Source organism: Heptranchias perlo, chromosome 22 (genome assembly GCF_035084215.1).
Source record: "Heptranchias perlo isolate sHepPer1 chromosome 22, sHepPer1.hap1, whole genome shotgun sequence".
NCBI classification, from domain to species: Eukaryota; Metazoa; Chordata; class Chondrichthyes; order Hexanchiformes; family Hexanchidae; genus Heptranchias; species Heptranchias perlo.
The window spans coordinates 49600777-49624369 of NC_090346.1; the positions used below are offsets into that span (position 1 = coordinate 49600777).

Here is a 23593-nt window from a genome sequence, read left to right on the forward strand (position 1 = left end):
TTTCACATAATACAGTTGTATTGTTAACATTGGGCTGGTCGGTACAGAGTGACAGAATCCACTGCCAAGTGATCACCTCCAGCACGGCGATCTGCCCCCCCGACACCGATAGTGGAACTGCAACTCGCTCCCGATTCACGCAGAATCCGTCTGACTCGCCTGGCGTGGTCAGGTTCAACCCTCTCAGATTGGTGATGTGCGTGTCCCGATGGGAAACTGTGCCCTGCACGTGTCTGAACCTCGAATTGGAGCCTGAGAAATTACATCGAAAAGCAGATGTTGAGAATGTGCTCGTCAGACATGGAAACACCAACTCATGACCTCCTCCTGCAATTGGTTCAAAACAATCCAACTTCAAGTGGCCACAGTGAGCACGTCGCGCGGTCCGTCCTGACCCCGCCCCCGCGGTCCGTCCTGACCCCGCCCCCGCGGTCCGTCCTGACCCCCCCCCCCGCGGTCCGTCCTGACCCCGCCCCCGCGGTCCGTCCTGACCCCCCCCCCCCGCGGTCCGTCCTGACCCCCCCCCCGCGGTCCGTCCTGACCCCCCCCGCGCGGTCCGTCCTGACCCCGCCCCGCGGTCAGTCCTGACCCCACACAGTGAGCACACCGCCCGGTCAGTCCTGACCCCACACAGTGAGCACACCGCCCGGTCAGTCCTGACCCCACACAGTGAGCACACCGCCCGGTCAGTCCTGACCCCACACAGTGAGCACACCGCCCGGTCAGTCCTGACCCCACACAGTGTAAACACCCAGTTTGTCACCCAAATCTATCTACCAATCCTCTGCCCCTTGGCACATTGCTCAACCATTGTATTCAGATTGCACCTCATCTTCAGTTTTCCTTCCGGTGTCAGATACTCTGAACAGCAAATCATTCCAACCCACCCGGAGCACTGATAGCGATTTTATTGGCCTCTCTCTAACTCACCCAGGATGCTGTGCAGGGATTTCTGGCTCTGAGGGGTTGTTACAAAATCGCTGGACTTGGTGCTGGTGCTGGTTGGAGAGGTGATGGACGAAGAGGTCATTGAGGTGATGGAACTAGAGGATGATGTCTGTCCACTGAGAAGCTGCAAGGTGATAAAAAAAAACACACAACCCCAAACAGGGGGCTCAGGAACAAGGGGAGGACATGCAGCAACATTTCCAGCTGCTGCTTAACAGAAATTAACATTCAGTTGACACGTTTCTACATAAAGATCCCAGGGTGAGAGAGAAGTGGAGAAACAAACACCACAATCAGGGAGCTGCACTACTTCCTGACCCCTGTCCGCAGATATCTGAGCAACAGTCCTCGACCTGAGCTCAGGGCCTCTCCCCTCCCTCTCTCTATAACCTCCTCCAGCCCGACACCCTTCCCTCTCTCTGTAACCTCCTCCAGCCCTACACCCCTCCCCCTCTCTGTAACCTCCTCCAGCCCTACACCCCTCCCCCTCTCTGTAACCTCCTCCAGCCCTACACCCCTCCCTATCAATGTAACCTCCTCCATGGCCTCGCCCCTCCCTCTCTCTGTAACCTCCTCCAGCCCGACAACCCTCCGAGATCTCTGTGCTCCTCCAATTCTGGCCTCTTGTGCATCCTCGATTTTAATCGCTCGACCATTGGCGGCCGTGCCTTCAGCTGCCTGGGCCCTAAGCTCTGGAATTCCCTCCCTAAACCTCTCCGTCTCTCTCTCTCCTCCTTTAAGACGCTCCTTAAAACCTACCTCTTTGACCAAGCTTTTGGTCACCTGTCCTAATATCTCCTTATGTGGCTCAATGTCATAAATACCTTGTACATCTACCCCCCACCCACACCCACTCCGGTGATGTCCCACTTAAACTGTAATCCCCTCTACCATTCTTACCCCACTCACTGTCAATCAAACACGAGCCCCACATACGCGATGAGTGGTTATGATTTTGGTGACAGTGTAGAAAGGGCTGTTTGGTTTCCCTTGCAGTCTGTTCAGAGGGGTGGAAACAACTGGTTTCTCCAAGAGAGTGGGAATATTCTCCTGCTCCCAGTCTGCACCTGTGTGAAATATTCCAATGGTTCGTGAGACCAACACATGGGGCCTGGAATGGAGGAGGCGACTAATCAGTAAACAAAGGCAATGTTAGACCAGCACTGACGGGGAGCTCACTGGCGATTGAAATACTCCTTACTGGCTTTTCCGTTCCCCAGGACACTTCTTCCGTTTCTTCCTCTTCCCTTGGGCGCTGTTCCTTCAGTTGTGTTGAAGAGCCCTGCAAGCTGGGGACAGTGCTGGAGATGAATCTCTGCCTTGTGCATTTGCTTGGGTGTAAACAAACTTTCTGCACCTACAGGAACAAAAACAGCAGTTACAGGAACTCGTGAGACCCCACAGACCGAAATCTATAATCCTCTGTCTAGCACAGAGACAGTGTGTGACAGGACCAGCTCCGCTGTCAGGAGTGACAGTTTAATGACTCTAAAAGGACTTACAATCGTGATAAAGAAACTCTCAATGTAACCAATAATTCCACAGCTCAACAAAGAAGCCGAGCGATAGTGAATTAAACTCCAATGACCCTGAGCGATAGTGACACTGAGCGATAGTGAATTAAACTCCAATGACCCTGAGCGATAGTGACACTGAGCGATAGTGAATTAAACTCCAATGACCCTGAGCGATAGTGACACTGAGCGATAGTGACACATAGAAACATAGAAAATAGGAGCAAGAGTAGGCCATTCGGCCCTTCGGGCCTGCTCCGCCATTCAAAATGATCATGGCTGATCGTCTAACTCAGTACCCCGTTCCCGCTTTTTCCCCATATCCCTTTCGCATTAAGAAATATATCTATCTCCTTCTTGAATACATCTAATGACTTGGCCTCCACTGCCTTCTGTGGTAGAGAATTCCACAGGTTCACCATCCTCTGAGTGAAGAAATTTCTCCTCATCTCGGTTCTAAATGGCATACCCCGTATCCTGAGACTGTGACCCCTGGTTCTGGAGCCCCCATCCATCAGGAACATCCTCCCTGCATCCAGTCTGTCTAGTCCTGTTAGAATTTTATACGTTTTGATGAGATCACCTCTCATTCTTCTAAACTCTAGTGAATATAGGCCTAGTCGACCCAATCTCTCCTCATACGTCAGTCCTGCCATCCCAGGAATCAGTCTGGTAAACCTTCGTTGCACTCCCTCCACGGCAAGGACATCCTTCCTCAGATAAGGAGACCAAAACTGCACACAATATTCCAGATGTGGTCTCACCAGGGCCCTGTATAACTGCAGTAAGAAATCCCTGTTCCTGTACTCAAATCCTCTTGCAATGAAGGCCAACATACCATTCGCCTTCCTAACTGCTTGCTGCACCTGAATGCTCACTTTCAGCGACTGGTGTACAAGGACACCCAGGTCTCGTTGCACCTCCCCTTTTCCCAATCTATCACCATTCAGATAATCTGTCTTTTCTGTTTTTACAACCAAAGTGGATAACCTCACATTTATCCACGTTATACTGCATCTGCCATGTTCTTGCCCACTCAGCCAACTTGTCTAAATCACATTGGAGCCTCTTTGCATCCTCCTCACAGCTCACATTCCACCCCAGCTTTGTGTCGTCTGCAAACTTGGAAATGTTACATTTAGTTCCCTCATCCAAATCATTGATATATATTGTGAATAGCTGGGGCCCAAGCACTGATCCCTGCGGTACCCCACTAGTCACTGCCTGCCACCCCGAAAAAGACCCGTTTATTCCCACTCTCTGTTTCCTGTCTGTCAACCAATTCTCAATCCATGCCAGTATATTCCCCCCAATCCCATGTGCTTTAATTTTGCACACTAACCTCTTGTGTGGGACCTTATCAAAAGCCTTCTGAAAATCCAAGTACACCACATCCACCAAATCTCCCCTATCTATTCTACTAGTTACATCCTCAAAAAACTCAGTAGATTTGTTAAGCATGATTTCCCTTTCATAAACCCATGCTGACTTTGTCCAATCCCGTTAATGCCTTCCAAGTGTTCTGTTATCACATCTTTTATAATAGACTCTAGCATTTTCCCCACTACTGATGTTAGGCTAACTGGTCTGTAATTCCCTGTTTTTTCTCTCCCTCCTTTTTTAAATAGTGGGGTTACATTTGCCACCCTCCAATCTGTAGGAACTGTTCCAGAGTCTATAGAATTTTGGAAGATGATCACCAATGCATCCACTATTTCCAGGGCCACTTCCCTTGGTACTCTAGGATGTAGATTATCAGGCCCTGGGGATTTGTCAGCCTTTAGCCCCATTAATTTCCCTGGCACTATTCTTTTACTAATACTGGTTTCCTTCAATTCCTCCCTCTCACTAGACCCTTGCTTCCCTAACATTTCTGGCAAGTTATTTGTGTCCTGCTTTGTGATGACAGAACCAAAGTATGTGTTTAATTATTCTGCCACTTTTTTGTTCCCCATTATAATTTCCCCCATTTCTGACTGTAAGGGACCTACATTTGTCTTCACTAATCTTTTTCTCTTGACATATTTATAGAAGCTTTTACAGTCAGTTTTTATGTTCCCTGCTTGTTTACTCTCATACTCTATTTTTCCCCTCTTAATCAATCTCTTTGTCCTCCTTTGCTGAATTCTGAACTGCTCCCAATCCTCAGGCTTGCTGCTTTTTCTGGCAATTTTATATGTCTCCTCTTTGGATCTAATACTATTCCTAATTTCTTTTGTAAGCCGCAGTTGAGCCACCTTTCCTGTTTAATTTTTGCACCAGACAGGAATGAATAATTGTTGTAATTCCAGCACACATTCTTTAAATATTAACCATTGCCTATCCACTGTCATCCCTTTTAGTAAAGTTCCCCAATCTATCATAGCCAACTCACACCTCATACTTACGTAATTTCCTTTATTTAGATTCAGGACCCTAGTTTTGGATTCAACTACTTCACTCTCCACCTTAATGAGGAATTCGATCATGTTATGGTCGCTCTTCCCTAAGGGACCCCGCACAACAAGGTTGTTAATTAATCCTTTCTCATTGCACAATACCCAGTCTCGGATCGCCTGTTCTCTAGTTGGTTCCTCAATGTATTGGTCTAGAAAACCATCACGTACACACTCCAGGAATTCCTCCCCCACAGTATTATTGCTAATTTGGTTTGACCAATCTATATGTAGATTAAAGTCACCCATGATTATAGTTTTACCCTTCTTGCATGCGTCTCTAATTTCCTGTTTAATGCCCGACATCTCCACTACTGTTTGGGGGCCTATAGACAACCCCCACCAACGTTTTCTGCCCCTTGGTGTTTCTTAGCTCCACCCATACAGATTCCACATCGTGATTTTCCGAGCCAATATCCTTCCTCACTATTGCATTGATTTCCTCCTTTACTAACAACGCTACCCCACCTCCTTTCCCTTTTTGCCTGTCCTTCCTAAATATTGAATACCCCTGGATGTTCAGTTCCCATCCTTGGTCACCCTGCAGCCATGTCTCCATAATCGCAACGATATCATACGCGTTAATATCTATCTGCGCTGTTAATTCATCTAGCTTATTGCGAATGCTCCGCGCATTAAGACACAATGCATTTAGACTTGTCTTTTTATGATTGCTAGTCATCTTAGTTTTATTTTGCACTTTGGCCCTATTTGTTTCTCGCCCTTGTTTTCTCTGCCTTCCACTATTGCTTCTTCCCTTTCTGTCTTTTGTTTCTATCCTTGTTTCCCCCTCCTCTGTCCCCCTGCTCAAGTTCCCATCCCCCTGCCATTCTAGTTTAAACCTTCCCCAACAGCACTAGCAAACACCCCGCGAGGACATCGGTCCCGGTCCTGCTCGGGTGTAACCCGTCCCAAATGTACAGGTCCCACCTTCCCCAGAACTGGTCCCAATATCCCAGGAATCTAAATCCCTCCCTCCTACACCATCCTGCAGCCACGCATTCATCTGGTCTATTCTCCTGTTCCTATACTCACTAGCACGTGGCACTGGTAGTAATCCTGAGATCACTACCTTTGAGGTCCTGCTTTTTAATTTATCTCCTAACTCCTTAAATTCACCTTGCAGGACCTCATTCCTTTTTTTACCTATGTCGTTGGTACCAATATGGACCACGACTACTGGCTGTTCACCCTCCCCCTCCAGAATGCCCTGAGCGATAGTGAATTAAACTCCAATGACACCGAATGATAGCGAACCTGAGCGATAGCGACCCTGAGCGATCGCGAATTAAACTCCAATGACACCGAATGATAGCGACCCTGAGCGATAGCGAATTAAACTCCAATGACCCTGAGCGATAGCGACCCTGACCTTCTCATCAGATCCATTGAACCATTCCAGCGCAGACATTGAAGGAATGTTACCAGGAGTGTCCGGGAATAAATCATCGTGGAATTCCTGCAGAGACTGGGATAACAGACACGGAAAATAAAGCATTACACCACTGGTACTTTCTGGTGAAGGGACTTATTGCCTATGGTTAACTAGTTATTGCTGCCATGGCGACTTCACACTGAAATAATTGGTGAGGCCGGGAACCGATTGTGTTGGGGGGTGTTTATTGGGGGAGGGGCTGTGGGGGGTTTATTGATGGGGCGGGGACTGATTGTGGGGGGTCTATATTGTGGGGAGGCGGCTGACTGCCGGGGTGGGGGGGGGGAGGGGGTTTGACTGCCGGTGGGGGGGGGGCTGACTACTGGGGGGGATGGGGGAGGGGGCTGACTGCCGGGGGGGTGCGCTGACTGCCGGGGGGGGGGGGGGGGGCGGGGGGGTGCGCTGACTGCCGGGGGGGGGGGGGGGTGCTGTTTATTGTGGGGAGGAGACTGATTGTGGGGGTTTATTGTGGGGGGGACTGACTGGGGAGGATGTTTACTGATGAGGAATTAAATGGTGTTGAAAACCCTCAGAGTTTGTGAGGGTGAAAGGGTGAACGGTGAAAGATTATATCTGCTGATCAAGGAGTGTAAACTCTGGATGATACTCAAGGCACAAAGAGAGAGGAAGATTTTCATGCAAAGGGCAATTACAATATGGGATAGATTGTCACAAGTGACTGAGGGGAAACATGATATCTGAGAGGAATTAGGGTAAACGAAGAAAAATATTACAGGGAAATGGGATGGTGATTGGATCGGTTGAGTGGGTGGGGGAAGGGGCTAGCATTGGCACAGATATAATGGGCCGAATGTCTCCCCTCCCCAGTCTCTACATGTTGGGGTTGGTGGGTCCACAGTGAGGTCTCTGTAAATGAGCTGTAACTCTGCTCATCCGGTCCCAGAGTCATGGGCCAAATGGTGCCCCGCCTCCCCAGCCCCGGGCCCGCCTCCCCGGCCCCGCCTCCCGGACCCCACGTCCTGGGCCCCGCCTCCCTGGCCCCGGGGCCCCGCCTCCCCGGCCCCGCCTCCCGGACCCCGCCTCCCGGGCCCCGCCTCCCCACCCTCCCGGGCCCCGCCTCCCCACCGTCCCGGGCCCCGCCTCCCCCACCTCCCGGGCCCCGCCTCCCCACCTCCCGGGCCCCGCCTCCCCACCTCCCGGGCCCCCGCCTCCCCACCTCCCGGGCCCCGCCTCCCCACCTCCCGGGCCCCGCCTCCCCACCTCCCGGGCCCCGCCTCCCCGCCTCCCGCCCGCCCCCCGCCTCCCGCCTCCCCGGGCCCCGCCGGCCCCGGCCCCGGCCCGCCTCCCCGGGTTACCTTGCGAGGCACGTTGTAGCTGATGGGCACGATGGCGTTCTGAGTGAGCTGCAGCACTCGAATCACTTCACACGACATCACATCCAGCGCGAGTTTGGGCACCATGGCGACGCCCTTGGATTTCACCTCCGTCAGGCACTGATTAACTGAGGAAATTTCACAAAGTTACAACAAGACCCGAGTGGTACCAGCTCGCCAATAGCTGGCAGTCTCTGTGCCAACGTATCGACAATGACAAGTCAAAGCCTCAGTAGAGGAGCGCAGCGAGAGGCCAATTCTGTGCAGCAGGTTCCAAGTTCGGCTGCAACTAATACATTAGAACAGGTTCATTCATAAACTACAGCACTGGTGGAAAGATAGAAATATTGACGTGTAGGGATGTAAAAGTGGAGGCCCAAAAAGCTGCTGTGTTTCTCAGGCCCGCACTGTGATTTGCTGAGCTAATCATTCCCAGTGACTGAGCCTCACCTTGGGTTAAAGTGGCCTCCGCAGCAGACACTTCAAAGCAACGCAGAATGTTATCACCCTGCAAGGAAGAACAGAAATGATTAGATGCAGCACAGCCGTATATAACCTCACACACGTGCACACACTCATACGCGAGTGTGCGCGCGCACAAACGCACAGAGCGCGCACAAACGCACAGAGCCGCGCGCGCGCACAAACACGTACAAATCAACTCCATTGACCCCTCACTCAGCCAATGATATTGAGAATAACTGAGTTTCCAAGACCCAGACGTTTGCCCCCAAACCGCTGCAGGTGTCTCCCCCTCCTGATCGCTGGTGGTGGTGGTGGTGGGTGGGGGAAGTGCTGAGCGAGTCACTGCTGTAGGAAGACACCCGTTGGGAGCCAATAAATATGGGGTTAGCCCCGGGGTTCTTGATGGTGATCTGGAAATCAGGTTCTGAAATTGAATCGTGTTGCAGCCACCAACTCCCAGAGGTTCCACTGATGTAAATGCCAGTGGAATTGCTCGCTTTAACCAGGCTGAGATGTGTGATTTATCTCGCTGCTGTGAGCTGGTTGGAATTGTCTGGGTCTACACCTCGACTTGTGCCCCGTCGATTACTGCAGTGATTTTCAGCTTGTATCTGCATGTTAAAAAGTGTTGAGAAAGTCAGTGACTAGCTGGAGCATCAGGTCCTATTGCTCACCTTTCCAGCCAGGATCAGCAACCCAGAGTCAGCGTCGTACAATGGGATCAGCGGCCTGGGGAAAGGAGACAGAGCAGATCAGGAGTCTGATCACAATACACAGACCCACAGACCCTCCCCCAATCTGATAATACACAGACCCTCCCCCCAGTCTGACAATACACAGACCCACAGCCCCTCCCCCCGTCCGACAATACACAGACCCACAGCCCCTCCCCCCGTCCGACAACACACAGACCCTCCCCCAGTCTGATAATACAGACCCACAGCCCCTCCCCCCATCCGACAATACACAGACCCACAGCCCCTCCCCCAATCTGATAATACACAGACCCTCCCCCCAGTCTGACAATACACAGACCCACAGCCGCTCCCCCCATCCGACAATACACAGACCCACAGCCCCTCCCCCAATCTGATAATACACAGACCCACAGCCCCTCCCCCCGTCCAACAATACACAGACCCACAGCCCCTCCCCGGTCCGACAATACACAGATCCACAGCCCCTCCCCCAATCTGACAATACACAGACCCTCCCCCAATCTGATAATACACAGACCCACAGACCCTCCCCCAATCTGGTAATACACAGACCCACAGCCCCTCCCCAATCTGACAATACACAGACCCTCCCCCAATCTGATAATACACAGACCCACAGACCCTCCCCCAATCTGGTAATATGATGTGGAGATGCCGGTGATGGACTGGGGTTGACAATTGTAAACAATTTTACAACACCAAGTTATAGTCCAGCAATTTTATTTTAAATTCACAAGCTTTCGGAGATTTTCTCCTTCCTCAGGTAAATGTTTCAAGATCTCCTTGAAGCCTACGCATTTATACATATTGAATAATACATGGTGTTTACAGACTGCCCCTGCAACTGCCCGTTGCCAAGGCAATCACCGTGTTCAGACAGAGAGGTGTCATCTGCAGAACCCCCGAATACACATTCAACAAAAAAACAAACAGGGAAAAAAAACAGAGAAAAAAAAACACAGAGAGAGGCAGAAACATCCGGAAGGCAGAGAGAGCCAGCAAATGACCCATTATATTAAAAACAGATAACATTTGTTCGCTGGTGGGGTAACGTGTAGCGTGACATGAACCCAAGATCCCGGTTGAGGCCGTCCTCATGGGTGCGGAACTTGGCTATCAATTTCTGCTCGACGATTTTGCGTTGTCGTGTGTCTCGAAGGCCGCCTTGGAGTACGCTTACCCGAAGGTCGGTGGATGAATGTCCATGACTGCTGAAGTGTTCCCCGACTGGGAGGGAACCCTCCTGTTTGGCGATTGTTGCGCGGTGTCCGTTCATCCGTTGTCGCAGCGTCTGCATGGTCTCGCCAATGTACCATGCTCTGGGGCATCCTTTCCTGCAACGTATGAGGTAGACAACGTTGGCCGAGTCACAGGAGTATGAACCATGCACCTGGTGGGTGGTGTCATCTCGTGTGATGGTGGTATCTGTGTCGATGATCTGGCATGTCTTGCAGAGGTTACCGTGGCAGGGTTGTGTGGCGTCGTGGACGCTGTTCTCTTGAAAGCTGGGTAGTTTGCTGCGAACGATGGTCTGTTTGAGGTTGGGTGGCTGTTTAAAGGCGAGTAGTGGAGGTGTGGGGATGGCCATAGCGAGGTGTTTGTCCTCATTGATGACATGTTGAAGGCTGCGGAGAACATGGCGTAGTTTCTCCGCTCCGGGGAAGTACTGGACGACAAAGGGTACTCTGTTGGTTGCGTCCCGTGTTAGTCTCCTGAGGAGGTCTATGCAATTTTTTGCTGTGGCCCGTCGGAACTGTCGATCGATGAGTCGAGCGTCATATCCCGTTCTTACTAGGGCGTCTTTCAGCGTCTGTAGGTGTCCATCGCGTTCCTCCTCGTCTGAGCAGACCCTGTGTATTCGCAGGGCCTGTCCATAGGGGATGGCCTCTTTGACGTGGTTAGGGTGGAAGCTGGAAAAGTGGAGCATCGTGAGGTTGTCCGTGGGCTTGCGGTAGAGTGAGGTGCTGAGGTGCCCGTCTTTGATGGAGATTCGTGTGTCCAAGAAAGAAACTGATTCTGAGGAGTAGTCCATGGTGAGCTTGATGGTGGGATGGAACTTGTTGATGTTATCGTGTAGTCTCTTTAGTGATTCCTTGCCGTGGGTCCATAGAAAGAAAATGTCGTCGATGTATCTGGTGTATAGTGTTGGTTGGAGGTCTTGTGCAGTGAAGAAGTCCTGCTCGAACTTGTGCATGAAAATGTTGGCGTATTGGGGTGCGAATTTGGTCCCCATGGCTGTTCCGTGTGTTTGGGTAAAGAACTGGTTATCGAAGGTGAAGACATTGTGATCCAGGATGAAGCGGATGAGTTGTAGGATGGCTTCCGGAGATTGGCTGTTGTTGGTGTTGAGTATTGATGCTGTCGCAGCGATGCCGTCATCGTGGGGGATACTGGTGTATAGTGCCGAGACGTCCATCGTGGTGAGAAGTGTTCCTGGTTCAACTGGTCCGTGGGTACTGAGTTTTTGTAGGAAGTCTGTAGTGTCGCGACAGAAGCTGGGGGTTCCCTGTACGATGGGTTTCAGGATGCCCTCGATGTATCCAGAGAGGTTCTCACACAGGGTTCCGTTGCCTGATACGATGGGACGTCCGGGTGTGTTGGCTTTGTGTATCTTTGGGAGGCAGTAGAAGTCTCCCACGCGGGGATTACGTGGGATGAGAATGCGTAGGATGCTTTGAAGGTCTGGATCGAAGGTCTTGATCAGTTTGTTGAGCTGGTGGGTGTGTTCTTTGGTCGGATCTGCGGGTAACCGTCTGTAGTGTTCCTGGTTGTCCAGTTGTCGGTATGCTTCTTTGCAATAGTCTGTTCTGTTCTGTATGACTATGGCTCCTCCTTTGTCCGCTGGTTTGATGACGATGTTGCGGTTGGTCTTGAGAGCGTTGATGGCGTTGCGTTGTGCTCGGGTGACATTCTGGACTGTCTTCTGAGTGCGGCTGATGAATCTGTTACCCGCAGATCGGATCTGCGGGTAACCGTGACGGTTACCCGCAGATCCGACCAAAGAACACACCCACCAGCTCAACAAACTGATCAAGACCTTCGATCCAGACCTTCAAAGCATCCTACGCATTCTCATCCCACGTAATCCCCGCGTGGGAGACTTCTACTGCCTCCCAAAGATACACAAAGCCAACACACCCGGACGTCCCATCGTATCAGGCAACGGAACCCTGTGTGAGAACCTCTCTGGATACATCGAGGGCATCCTGAAACCCATCGTACAGGGAACCCCCAGCTTCTGTCGCGACACTACAGACTTCCTACAAAAACTCAGTACCCACGGACCAGTTGAACCAGGAACACTTCTCACCACGATGGACGTCTCGGCACTATACACCAGTATCCCCCACGATGACGGCATCGCTGCGACAGCATCAATACTCAACACCAACAACAGCCAATCTCCGGAAGCCATCCTACAACTCATCCGCTTCATCCTGGATCACAATGTCTTCACCTTCGATAACCAGTTCTTTACCCAAACACACGGAACAGCCATGGGGACCAAATTCGCACCCCAATACGCCAACATTTTCATGCACAAGTTCGAGCAGGACTTCTTCACTGCACAAGACCTCCAACCAACACTATACACCAGATACATCGACGACATTTTCTTTCTATGGACCCACGGCAAGGAATCACTAAAGAGACTACACGATAACATCAACAAGTTCCATCCCACCATCAAGCTCACCATGGACTACTCCTCAGAATCAGTTTCTTTCTTGGACACACGAATCTCCATCAAAGACGGGCACCTCAGCACCTCACTCTACCGCAAGCCCACGGACAACCTCACGATGCTCCACTTTTCCAGCTTCCACCCTAACCACGTCAAAGAGGCCATCCCCTATGGACAGGCCCTGCGAATACACAGGGTCTGCTCAGACGAGGAGGAACGCGATGGACACCTACAGACGCTGAAAGACGCCCTAGTAAGAACGGGATATGACGCTCGACTCATCGATCGACAGTTCCGACGGGCCACAGCAAAAAATCGCATAGACCTCCTCAGGAGACTAACACGGGACGCAACCAACAGAGTACCCTTTGTCGTCCAGTACTTCCCCGGAGCGGAGAAACTACGCCATGTTCTCCGCAGCCTTCAACATGTCATCAATGAGGACAAACACCTCGCTATGGCCATCCCCACACCTCCACTACTCGCCTTTAAACAGCCACCCAACCTCAAACAGACCATCGTTCGCAGCAAACTACCCAGCTTTCAAGAGAACAGCGTCCACGACGCCACACAACCCTGCCACGGTAACCTCTGCAAGACATGCCAGATCATCGACACAGATACCACCATCACACGAGATGACACCACCCACCAGGTGCATGGTTCATACTCCTGTGACTCGGCCAACGTTGTCTACCTCATACGTTGCAGGAAAGGATGCCCCAGAGCATGGTACATTGGCGAGACCATGCAGACGCTGCGACAACGGATGAACGGACACCGCGCAACAATCGCCAAACAGGAGGGTTCCCTCCCAGTCGGGGAACACTTCAGCAGTCATGGACATTCATCCACCGACCTTCGGGTAAGCGTACTCCAAGGCGGCCTTCGAGACACACGACAACGCAAAATCGTCGAGCAGAAATTGATAGCCAAGTTCCGCACCCATGAGGACGGCCTCAACCGGGATCTTGGGTTCATGTCACGCTACACGTTACCCCACCAGCGAACAAATGTTATCTGTTTTTAATATAATGGGTCATTTGCTGGCTCTCTCTGCCTTCCGGATGTTTCTGCCTCTCTCTGTGTTTTTTTTTTCTCTGTTTTTTTTCCCTGTTTGTTTTTTGTTGAATGTGTATTCGGGGGTTCTGCAGATGACACCTCTCTGTCTGAACACGGTGATTGCCTTGGCAACGGGCAGTTGCAGGGGCAGTCTGTAAACACCATGTATTATTCAATATGTATAAATGCGTAGGCTTCAAGGAGATCTTGAAACATTTACCTGAGGAAGGAGAAAATCTCCGAAAGCTTGTGAATTTAAAATAAAATTGCTGGACTATAACTTGGTGTTGTAAAATTGTTTACAATCTGGTAATACACAGACCCACAGCCCCTCCCCCAATCTGACAATACACAGACCCTCCCCCCAATCTGATAATACACAGACCCACAGCCCCTCTCCCAATCTGACAATACACAGACCCTCCTCCAATCTGATAATACACAGACCCACAGACCCTCCCCAATCTGATAATACACAGACCCACAGACCCTCCCCCAATCTGGTAATACACAGACCCTCCCCCAATCTGGTAATACACAGACCCACAGCCCTCCCCCAATCTGACAATACACAGACCCTCCCCCAATCTGATAATACACAGACCCACAGACCCTCCTCCAATCTGACAATACACAGACCCACAGACCCTCCCCCCGTCAGACAATACACAAACCCATAGCCCTCCCCCAGTCCGACAATACACAGAATGTACAATTGGCCCAGCACCTTTCAGTCAGTGAAAGGAAGGGAGCATCAGCCCAGGTGCCTGCTCCTGATCACGGTCCAGTGATCCTATTGGCGAGTATGCACATGTGGGGAGCATCGGGTGAGAACGGGATCAGAGGTGGTGCCCTCCATGGTTGAATAGTTTTCCACACTCACTTGGATGAGACACTGAGGAGCAATCAATATTTGCAGAACTGTACCCCAAGCAGGGAGTCAATGTTTTCAGGACAGAAGACAAAGTGTCACGAAAAAGACCTACAGATGTGGGGAGCCAGATATCTCCACCATCTTCAATTAGGTAAGGAAACAGCTTCCAATTTATCTGTGGTCGGATCACAGCTCTCACATTAGAGACAGTTAATATATTTATGATTTGCTTCTTTTACAAGAGCTCAAACACACAGACAGAAGGCGCAATTAAGAGTCTTACTGAACATGACTGACTGTCTGGCTCTGCGGCAGCGATTAAAGTCACCGCTGGGATCTGAGTATCTGAAGCTGTGCAGAATCGAGTGAAGCTGTCACAGGAGGCGGCACAGGTCGAGGACAGACCTGCTGGGGGCTCTGTCCTACAGAGTCCATTCAGTGCTGTCCTGCCTTGTGTTTAGTAACTAAAGGCACTCGACTATAATTTTACAGCTACCAGTAGCCCACCACATGTGAGCCTAACCACCAAGTGTCATCACGGAACCCAGGGGGTGCAACAGAGGGAGCAGAGGGAGAGGGGATAACCTGCGAGTCTGATTCAGTCAATGCTTCCCAGCAGCAGTCAGTGGGCGATGATCAGGGGTGAAAACCTGGCTGACCTTTTACCCTCATTAGCTCAGTGGAGCCAAGACTGGACCGAGACCCCCGACTCTTCCCTCTCCCTGTGGCGGACGGACTAGTAAAACCCGTCTCCTGTCGCATCACAGAGCCTCGCTCAGACTCTCTCACAATCAAACACCACATTACAATATAAACAGAGTGCGGTCACAGAGGCAGATTGAACCTGTAGTGATGCAAACTTCCATTAGAGGGCAGGCTCAGTCTGCTTAATATCTGACTATAAAACACCAGGAGCCTGGGGGGCACCACGAGGGGGGGGCGGGGAGGGGGGCACCACGAGGGGCGGCGGGGAGGGGGGCACGGGGGAGGGGGGAGGGGGCGGGGAGGGGGGGCACGGGGAGGAGGGGGCGGGGAGGGGGGGCACGGGGAGGAGGGGGGGCGGGGGAGGAGGGGGCACGGGGAGGGGGGCACGGGGGGGAGGGGGGCTAAAACGGGGAGGGGGGCACGGGGAGGGGGGCGACCGGGGGAGGGGGGCTAAACGGGGAGGGGGGGCCACGGGGGAGGGGGGCACGGGGAGGGGGGCACGGGGAGGGGGGCACGGGGAGGGGGGCACGGGGAGGGGGGCAACGGGTGAGGGGGGGCACGGGGAGGGGGGCACGGGGAGGGGGGCACGGGGAGGGGGGCACGGGAGGGGGGCCAAACGGGGAGGGGGGGCACGGGGAGGGGGGCACGGGGGGAGGGGGCAGGCTCAGGAGGAGGGGGGCACGGGGAGGGGGGCACGGGGAGAGGGGCACGGGAGCGGGGCACGGGGAGGGGGGCACGGGGAGGGGGGCACGGGGAGGGGGGCAAACGACGGGGGGAGTGGGGGGAGAGGGGGCCGGGGAGGGGCATGGGGGGGGCAGTGTGTGGTGAGGGGTTGAGGGGGGTGGGAGGTGAAGATTTGTGAATTTTGACGAGGTTCAAACAGCGACCGTTCCTCTTTAAAATGACTGAGATCCCGATTCCAGCTGTGCAGAGCCTCCAGTCTCAGAGTCTCACTCTCCAAATCCCTGCATGTTCACAGGACTGACTGCCCCACTCTCTCCTCCCCCACTCTCCCTCCCATCCCCCCTCCCCTCCACTCTCCCCTCCTCCTCACTCCTCCCTTCACCTCACTCTCCCTCCCTCCCCCTTCACCTCACTCTCTCCCTCCCTCCCCCCTCACCTCACTCTCCCTCCCCCTCACCCTCCCCCTCCCCTCACCTTCCCCTCACCTCCCTCCACCTCACCTCACTCTCCTCCCTCCACCTCACCCTCCCTCCACCTCACCTCACCTCACTCTCCCTCCCTCCACCTCACCTCACTCTCCCTCCCTCCACCTCACCCTACTCTCCCTCCACCTCACCTCACTCTCCCTCCCTCCACCTCACCTCACTCTCCCTCCCTCCCTCCACCTCACCTCACTCTCCCTCCCTCCACCTCACCTCACTCTCCCTCCCTCCCTCCCTCCCTCCACCTCACCTCACCCTCCCTCCCTCCACCTCACCTCATCTCTCCCTCCCTCCACCTCACCTCACTCTCCCTCCCTCCACCTCACCTCACTCTCCCTCCCTCCCTCCACCTCACCTCACTCTCCCTCCCTCCCTCCACCTCACCTCACTCTCCTCCCCTCCCCCTCACCCTCACTCTCCCTCCCTCCCTCCCTCCCTCCACCTCACCTCACCCCTCCCTCCCTCCACCTCACCTCACTCTCCCTCCCTCCACCTCACCTCACTCTCCCTCCCTCCACCTCACCTCACTCTCCCTCCCTCCTCCACCTCACCTCACTCTCCCTCCCTCCCTCCACCTCACCTCACTCTCCCTCCCTCCCTCCACCTCACCTCACTCTCCCCTCCCTCCCTCCACCTCACCTCACTCTCCCTCCCTCCACACCTCACCTCACTCTCCCTCCCCCTCCCTCCACCTCACCTCACTCTCCCTCCCTCCCTCCCTCCCTCTCCCTCCCTCCCTCCCCACTCTCCCCCCACTCCTCCGTCCCCTCCCTCCTCACAAACAAAACACTGAACAGTTCCCACACACCCTATTTACATACTGATCCTCCAGTCTTCCCACACTGACTGTCACACGAGGCTCTGGCAGTGTCCCAGCGAGTGTAGAATATCCAAACAAATGCTCAGCACTGCACTGTTCATCCTCCCCTCCCCTCGCTTGCTCTCGATGGTGAAAGCAGACTACAGAGATTTTAAAAGCTGGACTGGGGTCTGGAAGCGATCCCTTCACTGAGCTTTACGTAAACACAGTGCTGATGTCATGCATCTTATGGAAAATACTTCATGTGAAAATGTACAGATTAAAAAACATCGAACAGGAACTGCACGAAACCCAAGACCCACAGGAACCAACGTCTGAGGATGGAACTAAACTCAACTTGAGGGAACATGATTCCTCCGAACCGCAATCAAAACTCAAACAGGTCACGTTTCTCTCCCCACCTCTCCCCTGCTCCCCTACTGCAAAACCGAGTCCAGTGAGGTGGCTCCGTGAGTCGCTCTCTCACCTCCGAATCAGGAGGGCATGGGTTCATAGTCCCACTCCAGAGATTTGAGCACAAAATCCAGGCTGGCTCCCGGTGCAGTATTGAGGGAGTGCTGCACTGTCAGAGGTGCCGTCTTCTGGATGAGACGTTAAACCGAGACCCCCCGTCTGCTCTCTCAGCCACTATTCGAAGAACAGCAGGGGAGTTCTCCCCAGTGTCCAGGATAATATTAATCCCTCAACTAAAATCACTGAACATCTGGTCACTATCTCACTGCTGTTTGTGGGATCTTGCTGTGCGCAAATTAGCTGCTGTGTTTCCTACATTACAACAGTGACTACACTTCAAAAGTATTTCTTTGGCTGTAAAAGTGGTTTGGGACGCCCTGAGGTTGTTAAAGTCTTTTATTTAGTGCCTCGTCACTTCAAATCCTCTCCTTTCCAGGATCAATTGTTTCTGACATGGAGTGACCATTATGAGAGTGTCGACAGGCTCTCCTACCACAGAGGGATTTGCAGCCGGGCACCATCCTGTCTCCGACCGAGGTCAACACCCCTGCACCGGGGCAGAGGTCACCGGGCAGTGGTCAGCAGGGGAGGTGGTTAGCTGATTCCCCCTCCCTCACAAGCTCAGCTCACTAAGGTCATTTGCAGCACCCCTCATTGGCCCCTCTGCACTGTGCGAGACCCCCCCCCACAATAAATCCACACCATCCCAGAGACCCCCCAATAAATCCACACCCAGAGACCCCCCCAATAAATCCACACCCAGAGACCCCCCAATAAATCCACACCCAGAGACCCCCCCAATAAATCCACACACAGAGACCCCCCCAATAAATCCACACCCAGAGACCCCCCCAATAAATCCACACACAGAGACCCCCCAATTAAATCCACACCCAGAGACCCCCCCCCAATAAATTCACACCCAGAGACCCCCCCCAATAAATCCACACCCAGAGACCCCCCCAATAAATCCACACCCTCCCAGAACCCCCCCCCAATAAATCCACACCCTCCCAGAACCCCCCCCCAATAAATCCGCAGCCTCCCAGAGACCCCCCCAATAAATTCACACCCAGAGACCCCCCCAATAAATCCACACCCAGAGACCCCCCCAATAAATCCACACCCAGAGACCCCCCCAATAAATCCACACCCAGAGACCCCCCCAATAAATCCACACCCAGAGACCCCCCCAATAAATCCACACCCAGAGACCCCCCCAATAAATCCACACCCAGAGACCCCCCCCAATAAATCCACACCCAGAGACCCCCCCAATAAATCCACACCCAGAGACCCCCCCAATAAATCCACACCCAGAGACCCCCCCAATAAATCCACACCCAGAGACCCCCCCAATAAATCCACACCCAGAGACCCCCCCAATAAATCCACACCCAGAGACCCCCCCAATAAATCCACACCCAGAGACCCCCCCCAATAAATTCACACCCAGAGACCCCCCCAATAAATCCACATCCAGAGACCCCCCCAATAAATCCACACCCAGAGACCCCCCCAATAAATCCACACCCAGAGACCCCCCCAATAAATCCACACCCAGAGACCCCCCCAATAAATCCACACCCAGAGACCCCCCCAATAAATTCACACCTAGAGACCCCCCCAATAAATCCACACCCTCCCAGAACCCCCCCCACAATAAATCCACACCCTGCCAGACCCTCCCAATAAATCCGCACCATCCCAGAGACCCCCGAATAAATCCACACCCAGAGACCCCCCGAATAAATCCACACCCAGAGACCCCCCAATAAATCCACACCCAGAGACCCCCCCAATAAATCCACACCCAGAGACCCCCCCAATAAATCCACACCCAGAGACCCCCCCAATAAATCCACACCCAGGGACCCCCCCCAATAAATCCACACCCAGAGACCCCCCCAATAAATTCACACCCAGAGACCCCCACAATAAATCCACACCCAGAGACCCCCCCAATAAATCCACACCCAGAGACCCCCCCAATAAATCCACACCCAGAGACCCCCCCCAATAAATCCACACCCTCCCAGACCCCCCCCCCCCCAATAAATCCACACCCTGCCAGACCCTCCCAATAAATCCGCACCATCCCAGAGACCCCCGAATAAATCCACACCCAGAGACCCCCGAATAAATCCACACCCAGAGACCCCCCCAATAAATCCACACCCAGAGACCCCCCCAATAAATCCACACCCAGAGACCCCCCCAATAAATCCACACCCAGAGACCCCCCCAATAAATCCACACCCAGAGACCCCCCCAATAAATTCACACCCAGAGACCCCCCACAATAAATCCACACCCAGAGACCCCCCCCAATAAATCCACACCCTGCCAGACCCTCCCAATAAATCCGCACCATCCCAGAGACCCCCGAATAAATCCACACCCAGAGACCCTCCCCAATAAATCCACACCCAGAGACCCCCCCAATAAATCCACACCCAGAGACCCCCCCAATAAATCCACACCCAGAGACCCCCCCAATAAATCCACACCCAGAGACCCCCCACAATAAATCCACACCCAGAGACCCCCCCAATAAATCCACACCCAGAGACCCCCCCAATAAATCCACACCCAGAGACCCCCCACAATAAATCCACACCCAGAGACCCCCCCCAATAAATCCACACCCTCCCAGACCCCCCCCCCAATAAATCCACACCCTGCCAGACCCTCCCAATAAATCCGCACCATCCCAGAGACCCCCGAATAAATCCACACCCAGAGACCCTCCCCAATAAATCCACACCCAGAGACCCCCCCAATAAATCCACACCCAGAGACCCTCCCCAATAAATCCACACCCAGAGACCCCCCCAATAAATCCACACCCAGAGACCCCCCCCAATAAATCCACACCCAGAGACCCTCCCCAATAAATCCACACCCAGAGACCCCCCCAATAAATCCACACACAGAGACCCTCCCCAATAAATCCACACCCAGAGACCCCCCCAATAAATCCACACCCAGAGACCCTCCCCAATAAATCCACACCCTGAGACCCCCCCAATAAATCCACACCCAGAGACCCTCCCCAATAAATCCACACCCTCCCAGACCCCCCCCCCCAATAAATCCACACCCTGCCAGACCCTCCCAATAAATCCGCACCATCCCAGAGACCCCCCCAATAAATCCACACCCAGAGACAGAGACAGAGAGAGTGAGGTTAGACTGCCTGTGATCGCAGTAAGCAGTGAGTGAGTTGGGCCGAACCTGTGGTTGTGGCTCTGCCAATATTGGTTTTGGCTGCTGGTCACTCGCTCTGTCCTGTGGGATCGGGTTGAAGATCTGTTTGTGTTTCACCAACACAGGGGTTGGGGGAACATCAATCAGAGAGCGGGAGGATTTAGAGGTCGAGGACAGCAGACAGTGAAGGCTTGTCAAGTCAAGGCAACTGTGAACCCGAAGCTCTGTTGCCCAGTTTGGCCGAGTACGGGGTGATGATAAAGGTCGATGTGGCTCCCTGGTGGTTCAGTCAGTACCAGAAACTTTCCAGGAGCAGACCGCCAAAGGCCCTGATTCGTGTTGGGATACGGATCCCACCCGGGGGGGGGGGGCCTCGGGCTCGGGGCCTCGGGTGAGGGGCGGGGCCTCGGGTGAGGGGCGGGGCCTCGGGCTCGGGGAGGGGGCGGGGCCTCGGGCGAGGGGGCGGGGCCTCGGGCGATCACAGCTGGTTCTTGTCACTTTGTTTGTCTCCTCTTGTTATGTGATGACTTGTCGCCAGCGTAGCCTCGAACCTGCTCACAGGCCCGAGGGAGGCGGCCTGACCCTGACCCCAGCCCTGACCCTGACCTCACTCTGGCCCCTCAACCTACGGCAAACGCAGCTTTAAATATTCTCCTCTTGGCTGGTTGCCAGTTCGAAATAGAATAAAGTTTTCTGAATTCCACTCTTCCCAGACAGATGTCGACAGCCCTGCAGAGAGAACGACGCAGAAAATACAAAATCCTCCATCCACAGACCGGCCACTAAACTGGAACTCAGCCCCACCCAAGACCCAGAGCAGTTGGCAAACGACTGCTGCCATATTTGGGCAATTGCCGAGGGCCGGCCTGGATGTGTGCGGACAAACTTGACTCAACTGTTTTGCCCTAAAAATAAGCGGGTGAAGACTTGGCAAAGGTTTAGGAATTTTGAAGACATTACGGCTTGAAGCGGAGCGTATTGCCAGGGCCCACAGGGGGGCACATTGCTCTCCACCTCCTCAATCCAAGTACAACAGCGAGAGCGCATCCAAACATGAACACACTGTGCCCGGGACTCGCCCCAGCTCATTCCAGGACCATCTGTGTCACGGTAATTGGGAGTCAGGCTCCCAGCACTGAATCTGGGAGACCAGATGAGATCAAATCGGGACCCAGACCAGCAAGGGGGAGGCCGCACCAGAACAATTAGGCCGTGGGCTCCTGGCGCCAAGACTACTGGGACCCAGGCTGGCAATACATAGGACCAGGAGCAGGCCATTGTACCGGGTTACCTCGAGAGATCTTCCATTTGCGAGGGTGAATCTCAGGTGGATTCAAGTCATGGCTGATCTGCTGTCCACCCACCTCTGCCAACATACTGTGCCAAGAGTATGACCCTTTCGATTTTCGCACCAATGGGGATCGTCACTGTGTCCTGACAGAGGGTCTGACAGCAGCGCCCGTATCCAATGAACACAGACTGACACAAAGCCAACATCACCCCCCCCCCCGAGAATCCAGTCTGGACTCCGGCCTCGAGTCCTAGCATCCTGAATGAAGGCCCTCCGTCCAAACATGGAGGCGTAGGTCATTAGCTGCAGGTTGTCGTGGGTCTCAGTACAAGCTCTGGAGCCTTAGCTGCAATGGCAGCTGCGCCTGACTTGGCCTGTAAACTGGGCATTGTTGCCAGGAGCAACAGCACCAACTTTAACACAGTAAAAACGGCCCACGGCACTTCACAGGAGCGTAATCAGACAAAGTCCGACACTGAGCCACGTAAGGAGATATTAGGACAGGTGACCAAAAGCTTGGTCAAAGAGGTAGGTTTTAAGGAGTGACTTAAAGGAGGAGAGAGGTAGAGAGGCAGAGAGGTTTAGGGAGGGAATTCCAGAGCTCAGGGCCTCGGCAGCTGAAGGCACGGACGCCGATGGTGGAGCGATTAAAATCGGGGATGCGCAAGAGGCCGGAATTGGAGGAGCGCAGAGATCGGAGGGTTGAAGGACCGGAGGAGGTTACAGAGAGAGGGAGGGGGCGAGGCCTTTGCTGTTGGAATTTAGAACCTGGAAGAGCCGCCAGCTGCTCACATGAAAAGGCCTTTTCTACCTGAGGGTCGGGGACAAACCCAGAAACATGAATCAGACCCGACAGCACCGCACAAATCCCCAATGCCCCCCCCCCAGGGGAGTCTTGCTGCTGCCAAAGGGCCTGGTGTTATCTTGCTGACAGGAAAGGGTCTGAAGCAACTGTGCAACATGGACCAAATATTAAGCAGCAAGATGCTTTGCAATCCGCCGATGAGCAGGGGTCAATGAGGCAGGAGAGCCAAGTGCTGCTTCTGCATCAGCGGTGTGTAGAAATCCTGACCCAAGCACATTTCTTGACAACATCATTGTGTTTAACACAACTGGCCTGTATTTTGGGGCACTAACAGGCTCTTTCTAAACACTGTTTCGATGATCAATGTCAGTAAGAAACCACTTATAATTAACAATGAAAGGAGCAGAGTTTCTTTAAGTCCATGGGAATTTTAATTTGCACTTTCAGTACAAATCAATACTGTGGGCCATACATTAAAGAGACTCTCAGATGTCACATCCCTGGTTAATTTCCTCTAAATTAGAGGATGCTCTCGGACTATAGTTGCATGGTGTTATTACCAAACTGCACCCTGACAGTCCCTTTGACCTGATCCTGTGCCATTACCGCTCTTGGATTGTACCAGACGGGATGTACAATGGGAGCAGGACCTGGGTCACAGGGACGCTCGGT

General features: G+C 53.3%; 1 protein-coding gene across 1 annotated transcript in view; it reads right to left on the reverse strand.

Annotated features, from left to right (window-relative positions):
- Positions 1–22201, reverse strand: part of coro7 (coronin 7) — a 35510-nt gene extending 13309 nt beyond the window's left edge. Inside the window, exons 1-9 of the mRNA XM_068003073.1 lie at positions 22117–22201; positions 14325–14370; positions 8806–8860; positions 8117–8174; positions 7649–7794; positions 6270–6365; positions 2150–2305; positions 931–1072; positions 77–252 (exon numbers count right to left, since the gene is read on the reverse strand). Of these exons, the coding sequence (XP_067859174.1) occupies positions 77–252; positions 931–1072; positions 2150–2305; positions 6270–6365; positions 7649–7794; positions 8117–8174; positions 8806–8860; positions 14325–14370; positions 22117–22201 (960 nt within the window). The remainder of the gene's footprint in view (positions 1–76; positions 253–930; positions 1073–2149; positions 2306–6269; positions 6366–7648; positions 7795–8116; positions 8175–8805; positions 8861–14324; positions 14371–22116) is intronic.
- Between the last annotated feature and the right edge of the window lie 1392 nt (positions 22202–23593).